We start from the raw sequence: 10,998 nt of genomic DNA, 5'->3' as shown, positions 1-10,998 counted from the left end.
TGAAAACCCACTTCATTTTAGCTACACATTCAATGGCACTCTCCTCTAAAACAGTGAATATACAGTTATATGTTATATCCAAATTTTAAGTATCGGTTTAGGGAGTATATATATATCCAAGTACACAATACATATATGACCACAAGAACTTCATATGCTTTTTTGTTTGTGTTTAGATAAATCGTTCAGAGAGGTTTGACCAAACTGTCAAACTAGGTTATTTCCAAATCATCCAAGCACCCGATTGATTTCTAATGTTTGATTATTATGACTAAGTAGTAATAAATTGTAAAGAAATTACAGATCCATCTTTGAAATCTGATACAATAATGCGCTCTCGACATTTGTAATTAAAATAACGCCATTCACTGACACGGACCGGCTAAAGAACGATTCCCAAATGAATCATTAGTGATGTGTGTGATTCACTGACACGGACCAGCTGCAGACTGATGGTCAGCTGAAGTGTAAATGGAGCGGACCTCGTACGATGATGGTGGTGGATTTCTTGGCCGGGTTTCCCACGTTGTTGCTGGCGATGCAGCTGTAGACGCCGGTGTCCTCGGAGGCGATGGCGGGAAGCGTCAGAACCCCTTCCTTCATCAGGCTCTTCTCCGGCAGAGATCCGGAGCCGCTGGTCCAGGCCAGGCTCGGAGCCGGCTCTCCTGCGGTCGTGATGCAGACCAGAGACACCGTCTGGCCCGGATTCACCACGATCGGATCCTCCACCAGCAGCTTGATGGAGGCGGGAGCTGAGAAACACAGCAAACACTCAGGACTTTTATTTTCAAAGTGCAGGGTTATTATCGCTAACTAAAACTATACTTAAAAAATAAATAAAATAAATGCTAACTGAAATTAAATGAAGAACTAAAATGAATCTAAATAAACTAAATTATATAGACAATTATATAGAAAAACTGATAAAAATGAAAAAAAAAAATTGCTAAAACTTTTACTAAAATAAAAGCAAAAAGAGAAAATATCAAATAAAATGCAATTCAAAACATTAAGAGAAATTAAAATAGTATAGTCACTGACATTTGTTATTAAAACTACTGAAATTGTTTTCTTTAACTGCAATAAAGCTATATAAAATTAAAAAAAAGAATTAAAAAAATAATAAGTTATTTCAGCTACTTGCCAAGGCAATATTTCTAAATTTCGTTTGGTTTAATTTGAAGTACTAAAATAAATAAAACTAAGTAAACTAAAACTAATAAATAAACATAAATAAAAAACTATATAGACATAAAAAACTAATAAAATGAGAAAACACACAACAAGGTTACTAAAACTTTAACTGAAATTAAAGTGAAAACAGAAAATATATGTAACATAAAATTATCAAAAAAAATATGTTAGTTAGTTATTGGTCACTGATCTTTAGTCACTACTTTAACTACTAAAACTACTAAAATTTCTCTCTTTAACTGAAATAAAGATATATGAAGTAAAATAAAATAAAATAAAATAAAATAAAAATCTAAAAAAGATTTTCATTTCATTTTCAACAACATTTCTCATTGTCTTTCGGTTTAATTTGAAGTAGTAAAATAAAACTAAGTAAAACTAATAAATAAAAATAAATAAAAATGATGTAGACATAAAAAAATAAAAATAAAAATGGCAAAACACGCAACAAAGTTATTAAAAATGTAATTAAAATTAATGTGAAAACTGGAAATTTTGCATTTTTAGTCCAATTTTGAAGGAACTGTGGATTCATTATTAAAAATCTATTTAAAAATTGCTTCTGTAAAATAAAAAAATAAAAATATAATAAAATAAAATAAAATAAAATAAAATAAAAAACAGCAGACTCTTTAAGAGCCTCACCAGTTTTATTGGTGAGTCTGAAGACGACTCTGCGGTCGGCGATGGCGCACACGTTCCTGACGGAGGCGATGCAGCTGTAGTTGGCGTAGTCCTTGGGTCTCAGGTTCTTCAGCTTCAAGATCTTGGTTTCCCCCTGGAGCTCAGAGCGACAGACAGAAAGACGTGTGCAAATGTGTGCTCCACAACACAGACATACTGCAGGAGAATGATGCATTACACACACACCTCCTGTTAAACCACTATCACCGAATGCACTTTACACAACTTCTGCATGAACAATATCTGATGGAAACAACAACAACTGCTTAGTAACCTTAATATAGTCATTTTATCTGTTCGCATTTGCTACATGAATCTTTAGCAATTTTGAAAACATTAAACCTGAGATGTGACGAGACGAGACAATTTGCCGTTTTGCATTTTTAACATATTATCCATAAGAATAAGAGCATTTAAAAAAAATATAAAATAAAAACATTGTTTCCAAATAGTTGAGATTGGTTAAAAAAAAAAAAAAAAAATCTTATTCTTGTGCTTTTACTGTTCCTCTTTTTTCTTATATATCCCCTTAAATCCATTGGAATACTATATATTAATAATTTATTCATATAATATTTTTATCATATATATTTTATACATAGCATTTTTAGTACATATTATTTATAACTTAATTATGAGAATTGTATTATATATTTCATAAATAATATGTTAATATTACATATTATCAGTAATAATTTAATTATATTTTGATACTATATATTTTGTATATCACATTTTATATTCTAAATTATTATTATTAACAATTTAATTATATATTTTATAGATGCTATTTCTTATATATTAGTGCACTAAACATTTAGGCCTACATTTATGATTTATGTATTTAAATTGCATATATAATTTCCATGCATCTGGATTACAGAGTTTATAAACTATTAAACTTATTGTGATGATGCATATTTGGCAGTCGTACATTAAAGAAACAGCTCAGATTTCTGTAATAGTATGTTAATACGCTCAATGTGTTTTAAACACACAATAACCAGGATGATATATTTATCATTAATAAATCCAGTCTCATATATTTATCTAACTGAATATTGCTTGGAATTACAAGACATTCTTTAATCATGTTAATTTTTTTTTAACTGAATAAATGTAACTGTTTTCACAATGAACAGAGTTATATTGATTCTAAGCAATATTAATAAATGCATTTAAAATAAATATTATTTAAATAAAGCCAAATAGATGCAAATAGTTAATAAACCATGCTCTGATTTTGGAGAGCTTTTTCTGCTTATGATCAAAATATATATTTTGTTCAATAAATATAGTTTATTTTAAGAATACAGGAAAATGTAACAATCCTGAAAGTTGTCTACACAGTTTGAAGGAGATCTGAGGCTTTACAGTGGTAACAAATATGATATTTTATTATATCTGATATGATAAATATTCAATTTCTAAATAGATTATAAAATATGATAAAAAAATGTAATATGATTGTTTCGTTATAAATATGGTGTTTATCTTTATATTGGACAACCAGGGTTATTACAGTTAACTAAAACTAAAACTGAAACAAAAATTTAAATCATCAAAAACATTTTCATTACTTTAGCAACATTTATCACTTTTCACATTTAGTTTAAATTTATGTACTAAAATAACTAAAAATTAAAACTGAAGTAAAAACTATATAGACAAATATGCATCTCATTAGGTTTATTAGTTTATGTAAAAACGGTGTAATCCAAATGGATGGAAATTTTATATGCAATTACATAATACATAATACATAAATACATAAATCCTAAATTTAGGCCTATATATTTTCCACCGAGTTTTTTTATCTTTTTTCTTTTAGTTTTAGTAAAGCCATTTTTTTAGTACAGTATTTTTTTTTTGTATTTTAACTAATTGCCATTTTTATCATAATTATTGTAAATATGTCTATATTTTTATTTTACTGATTTACTTGTTTATCCTGTTATTATTATTATCATTATTATTATTTTAGTACAAATAAAATGAGAAATGTTTCCTTGGGAACTTGTTGAATTAAAATAAGTTAGCTTTTCTTTTTATAATTTATTTTATTTTATTTAATTTCAAGTAATGAAATGTTTTTATGGTTGTAGTTTAAGTTAACTATAATAACCCTGCATTTGACAGATCAACAAACGCTAAATCCTGATGTTTAAAATAAAATTTTTTTTTAAAAATGCATGAACTTCTTCCACTCATGACAGCACTCGCATGATATGATGAGTGTTTAATAAAGCGTGAGGAAAGCAGCGAAGGCGTCGCCGACAGCGTTGATCATCATTAATCTGGATCTTATTTCGCTTCCACTGCAAATCCATTCAGCCGCTCCTCGTTTCAAAGTCAACCTTTGAAGTTTTAATTTGCGGCTTATCGCGTTCGACGCGCGTCACAGACTCAGGGGGTCTTTAGGACGGCGTCTTCAGACGGTTAGCAGACGCGGCGGCGCTTTGATGCCGATTATAACATCACACACTTTCATATTCCACTGACATATTCATACTCAACCTCCACAACATCAGTCTATATACAGACGACACCTCCTCGCCTGCGTCTGCCTGATATCAGTGCACAGAATAAAAACACACGAACCAGATCAGAGAGAAGAGTGTGTGTGTTATCGGATGGTGAGATCAATGAAACACATATGTGGAATCTGTTCGATTGTTATGCAGTAAATGCAGCTTCACATGAACTCTTTGAATCGTGCGCTTGAAAACGCAACACACGCCAAGCATCTCTGTACTTTTGTAAAGAGAAATCTGTGGTCAACAAAAGAGAAAAAAATTCAAAAGAGGAGTTTCCCTGTGGTTGTCTGCCAAAATAAAAGCTCTATGGTTTACTGTTTGAAAGCAAAACAAAATAAAAAATAAAGTAAATAAAAATAAATAAATATGTACAGTACACTCTAAAACATGCTGGGTTAAAAACAACCCAACTTGGGTTATTTGGCAACCCAGCGCTGGGTAAATATTGCTGGGTTACTTTGACCCAGCTGGTTGGGTTAAACGTTTTTACCACCATGCTGGGTTGTTTAATTTAAGTCATCTATTGTTTAAAAATTACTATATTGCTGGCTTAAAATGGGCTGGAAATTAAAAATCACACACAGAATTACTATAGGCAACAGCAATAATCAAAAGATGAAAATTTGTTATAATCAAAAGTTGCAAGGGCTGGAAATTAAAAATCACACACAGAATTACTATAGGCAACAGCAATAATCAAAAGATGAAAATTTATTATTAAGCAAGAACACCCATGGACAAAATACAAGACAAATTAAATTTATTTGGGTGAATACAGCATAGTTTACAATATCACATACATTTAAACTCGCTTAACGAGCATTTTAGTAATAAAAAAAGGCACATTTAAAAGTAGCTATTCAATTCAAGTGTATTCAACCGTTCTCTGTAATTGCTTTTTACCAAAATAGTGCTAATTCTCGTGCTGGTGTGTCGCTGAAATCTGAGCCGATGAAGGGCTGCTGTTCGCCGGGGAACTGCGAACTTTAGACCGCGGCCTCGCGTTTCACTCATAGCTTAAAGATGTGACTGACTCCAAAACCTGCCCAAAAACAAACAGTACTGAGATTAGAGAACATATTTTAACATCAAATTAAATTAAACTCAGTATTATAACGAATAAAATCCATTTATGTTATGCAAGGCAAAGACGTTTCCAGTGCAAAACGACCGCTGCTGACGCAGCTGACTGACATCTCGTCCTTATGTTGCGTTGCATAAAATAATATTATTTACACCACATTAAAGACTTTATAAATGAAATAAAATGTATACAAACCTTTATTTCCCGGAAAGAGTGCATCAAATCGGTGGAGGCGGCGCTGAGAACCACTCTATCCTGTAGGACGCAAAAAGCCCGCGATCTGACTGTAACTCAGCAGCTGCGTTGTTGAGAGGTTTCACCGGAGACAGGGTCAACCCAGCGGTTAGGTAGAAAAAAATAACCCATCGTTAAAATGACCCAGCACCTGGGTAAAAAATATTAAAAACAACCTAATAAAATGACCCAACAGGCTGAACACAGCATTTGGGTTAAAAAAATAACCCAGCGTTAAAATGACCCAGCATGTGGGAAAAATATTAAAAACAACCCAATAAAATGACCCAACAAGCTGAACCCAGCATTTGGGTTAAAAAAAAAAGACCCAGCACGTGAGTAAAAATATTAAAAACCACCCAAAAAAATGACCCAACAAGCTGGACCCAGCATTTGGGTTAAAAAAAAAAAGACCCAGCACGTGAGTAAAAATATAAAAAACCTCCCAATAAAATGACCCAACAAGCTGGACCCAGCATTTGGGTAAAAAAAATAAAAAAATAAAAAAACAGCACCTGGGTAAAAATATTAAAAACAACCTAATAAAATGACCCAAAAGGCTGAACCCAGCATTTGGGTAAAAAAATTAACCCAGCGTTAAAATGACCCATGCAGCACGTGGGAAAAATGTTAAAAATAACCCAATAAAATGACCCAATAAGCTGAACCCAGCATTTGGGTTAAAAAATAACCCAGCGTTAAAGGGGTCATGATGTTGCTAAAATGAACATTATTTTGTGTATTTGGTGTAATGAAATGTGTTTATGCGGTTTAAGGTTCAAAAAACACATTATTTTCCACATACTGTACATTATTGTTTCTCCTCTATGCCCCGCCTTTCTGAAACGTGTCGATTTTTACAAAGCTCATCGGTCTGAAAAGCGAGGTGTGCTGTGATTGGCCAGCTATCCAGTGCGTTGTGATTGGCCGAATACCTCAAGCGTGTGACGGAAATGTTACGCCCCTCACCATACCGTGATGATACCCTGTCCGGCCAGAGCGATGAGACAAACACATTAAAACCCATTACAAACGAGGCATTTGTTGCATCCAGTGGGGACATAATTATGGATTATAATGACTTATACTGTCTTTTAACGCCGTCCTCACCACCCTCGACGGTGGGGCGGCCCAAGGGTATGTGGACATCCCCCCAGTCGAGCGCGCTATTGCTATGCAGCTCTGCCCGCAAAGCGCCGCCGCCTGGAGAGGTAGTCCACGCTTTCCGTCCAGGGCCTGTAAGTTCTCGTCCGCGCAGGATGGGTTGGAGCGAAGGCTGTCTCCCTCCACCCTTAAAGTGTGTGTTGCCGCCATTGCCGCGCATCACGAGGCAGTAGATGGTTAGTCTTTGGGGAAGCATGACTTGGTCATCAGGTTTCTCAGAGGGGCAAGGAGGTTAAATCCTCCGTGAATATTTGGGCGGCGTTATGCAAATCTTCTCACATCGTGACGTAGACATGTGGGGTGTGTTAGAACGAGCCGTTTTAGGTAGGCGTGGCTGACTCTTAACTTTTATAAAGAATATCTCTTTGGATTTGAGACTTTAGTGTTTGCAACTTTACAGATCTTCTTTATGCACCAAGAGCTTGTAACACTCCAAAGAGAAAGGAAAAATTGAAATCGCATCATATGACCCAGCACCTGGGTAAAAATATTAAAAACAACCTAATAAAATGAACCAAAAAGCTGAACCTAGCATTTGGGTTAAAAAAAAATAACCCAGCATGTTTTAGAGTGTTTAAATAATAAAAATATAAATAAAGAAAATTATACAGTACATATATAATTAGTATGATTATATTAGTGATTTATATATTTAATAATAATTTTATAATAATAATAATAATAACAAATAATAATATAAATGTTCTTGAAATTTTATTTTACAATAATAATAATTTCAATTGATAATAATAATAATAATAATAATAATAATAATAATAATGATAATAATAATAACTGCAATTAGATTTGTTTTCCCAATATGTTCTGCCTATTTTTTTTATATTAAATAATGCATTCTTTAGACATATCATAATATTTTGTGATATTTATCATATTCTGAAATAAAATGAACAAGTGAAATAAAAAAGCACATTTCATTTCAGCTAGTCACCAAGCTAACATTTCAGCTAACATTTTCATTTGTGTAAATCGCTAAAATAACTAAAACGAAACAAACTAAAATTTAATAAAACTATAGACAAATATAAAAAAGAATACAAATAAAAAAAAAAATGCTAAAACTATAAGAAAAATTAAAAAAGAAAGAGAAAATCTAAAAATGAAATCTGATTCAAAATATTAACAAATACTATACTAAAATAACATCGATGTGGCGTATAGTTTGTCTGTAAAAACAAAAGCAGTCTTAAGTCGCTGGGGTATATTTGTAGCAATAGCCAACAATACATTGTATGGGTCAAAATTATCCATTTTTCTTTTATGCCAAAAATCATTAGGATATTAAGTAAAGATCATGTTCCATGAAGATATTTTGTAAATTTCCTACCGTAAATATATCAAAACTTAATTTTTGATTAGTAATATGCATTGCTAAGAACTTCATTTGGACAACTTTAAAGATGATTTTCTCAATATTTCGATTTTTTTTGCACCCTCAGATTCCAGATTTTCAAATAGTTGTATCTCAGCCAAATATTGTCCTATCCTAACAAACCATACATCAATGGAAAGCTTATTTATTCAACTTTCAGATGGTGTATACATCTCAATAAAAAAAACCCTGACCCTTATGACTGGTTTTGTGGTCCAGGGTCACAAATATCCAAAATCCACTCAGAACATCTTAGCAGCTAGTTTGCGACGCCCCGTTGTGATTTGCACAGGTGAACATCGCAGAAACATCTCATTCTGCACATAGACGTGCCATCTCAGTAAGTGCTGTGAGACGTGACTGGCTTTCCAGTGACAAACACATGATAAAGAGAAACAGTCGCAGCTATAGCTGTTCTCCTGACAACTACAGCCAAAATAACACACGCTGCTGACGGCTTCCACCGACACATGCTAGCGACGTGCTTCTGTGAAACAGCAGCTGACGTTTAGCCACAAAACAAATGAGAAAGGCTTGAGACGCAGCGATCTGAGGCGCTCGGCGGGGAAGACAGCAGACAGCTACATGCTACGACGTGCTAATTACTAGCATCACCTCGTGCTGAGTTTAAAATGACGACGAAAAACAGTAAAACCGGCCTCCTAACAGTCCTCATGTACTGAACTACCACAGAGAACGAGCGCTTCACGCTGATGAAGCTAATTAAACTGATTCTAGTCCAGCTAGACGGAAATATTACAACTAATAGTTTACTTTTCACTTCAACCAACAAAAAAGTACCAGAAAGTACTACAGTATTACCATGCTTTTTAGACTTAGATGGTAATTTTTTACCATCTCTTCTGAAGTATTTTCTGCTCACAAAGGCTGCGTTTGTTTGATCACAAATACAGTAAAAACAGTGAAGTATTACTACAGTGTAAAACAGCTGTTTTCTATGGAATCCTGTTTCCATCACACAAAAGAATAATTTAAAAAAGTAATTGTGAGTTTATATCTTTCAATTTTAAGAAAAATGTGAGGAATGCGAGATTTAAACTCAGAATTGCAAGAATTAAAATTACAATTCTAAGAAAAAAGTCAGAATTGCGAGAAATAAAAATGCAATTCTAAGAAAAAGTTTTAAATTGCGAGAAAAAACACAATTAAATGTAACATTTAAACTCAGAATTGCAAAAAATAGACTTGCAATTCTAAGAAAATGTCAGAATTGTGAAAAACAAACTTGCAATTCTAGGAAAAATCTCAGAATTGTGAGAAATAAAATTGCAATTCTAAGTAACAAAAAAGTAAGAATTGTGAGATTTTAACTCAAAATTGTGAAAAATGAACTTACAATTCAAAAAAAAAATGTCAGAATTGTGGAAAATTACAATTATAAGAAAAAAGTAAGAATTGCGAGATTTTACCTCAAAATTGGGAGAACTTGCAATGCTAAAAAAATGTCAGAACTGTGAGAAAAAAGTTAGAATTACGAGAAATAAACTTGCAATTTTAAGAAAAACTCAGAATTGCAAATAAACGTGCAATTCTAAGAAAAATGTCAGAATTGTGAGAAATAAAATCGCAATTCTAAAAAAAGTTAGAATTACGAGAAATAAACGTGCAATTTTAAGAAAAAGTCAGAATTTCCAGAATTGTGGTGCCACCGTCAACCCCAGGAAAGTAAACTTTTTGCATTTGCAATTGCAATAATTTAATTGTAATTCTAAAAAGTCACAATTGTGACTTTTTCAAGGCATCCTTGCTAAAATAAAAATATTTCTTTGGTATAGAAGTGTATTATGATTTGCATATATTACTTTTATTAATTTAGCAGATATATTAGCAACATGCTAGTGTCCAAAAACACAGTATTACAGCAGTATTTAGAGCAAGGGTTACATTCTTACCTGGGTAAAGAAGGGCTCGTAGATCTCCACACCTTTATCTGAGCCTTGCGAGAGAACGTCTCGTCCGCGGTACCAGCTGTAGCGGATGGGAGGGTTGGAGTTAGCGACGCAGCGCAGAAACACCGTCCGCTCATAGTAGAACTGCTCTTTAGCTTCACCAATACTCTGATGAACCGTCACCACAGGCTCGTCCAGATCTGGAGAGACAAAAAACAACACACGGTCACACAACTCACCGCAGAAGACAAAGAGTCATGTAAGTTCATTTGAAAACAACTTTTCTAAATAAATATATAAAAAGAGAGAAAGAGAGGTAAGTAGAGGATCTTTCATACTTTTTAATCCACATGTAACATGATTTCACGTTACAAACAAATTCCTCCAAAAAGAGTGAAAAAAATTCTACACTTGAAATTCATTGACTGTGTATAAAAGAAAAGGATTACATGCTAGCAATCTTCATGTGTTAGAAGTGCAAAAAATAAAGTCCTCATTGCATTTAAAATGTATGCATTTAAAATTTAAACTCAGAATTGCGAGATTTAAATGTGCAATTCTACGAAAAGTCAGAATTGCGATATAAACTCAGAATTGTGATACATAAACTCAGAATTGCGAGATTTAAAAGTGCAATTCTATGAAAAGTCAGACTTACAATATAAAATAAGAATAGCAAGATTTCAACTTAATTTTATGAAAATAGTGAGAATTGTGAGATAAACTCAGAATTGTGAGATTTAAATGTGCAATTCTACGAAAAAAGTCAGAATTGCGAGATATAAACTCAGAATTACG

General features: G+C 32.8%; 1 protein-coding gene across 1 annotated transcript in view; it reads right to left on the bottom strand.

Annotated features, from left to right (window-relative positions):
• Window positions 1-456: 456 nt before the first annotated feature.
• Window positions 457-10,998, bottom strand: part of LOC107707812 (MAM domain-containing glycosylphosphatidylinositol anchor protein 2-like) — an 11,844-nt gene continuing 1,302 nt past the window's right edge. The window contains exons 2-4 of the mRNA XM_016511905.1: window positions 10,204-10,400; window positions 1,840-1,972; window positions 457-752 (exon numbers count right to left, since the gene is read on the bottom strand). Of these exons, the coding sequence (XP_016367391.1) occupies window positions 457-752; window positions 1,840-1,972; window positions 10,204-10,400 (626 nt within the window). The remainder of the gene's footprint in view (window positions 753-1,839; window positions 1,973-10,203; window positions 10,401-10,998) is intronic.

Source organism: Sinocyclocheilus rhinocerous, unplaced genomic scaffold (genome assembly GCF_001515625.1).
Source record: "Sinocyclocheilus rhinocerous isolate Xijiao unplaced genomic scaffold, SAMN03320098_v1.1 scaffold4552, whole genome shotgun sequence".
NCBI classification, from domain to species: Eukaryota; Metazoa; Chordata; class Actinopteri; order Cypriniformes; family Cyprinidae; genus Sinocyclocheilus; species Sinocyclocheilus rhinocerous.
Note: the sequence above shows the minus strand (reverse complement) of the source record. Positions and strands in the feature narration are given on the sequence as shown.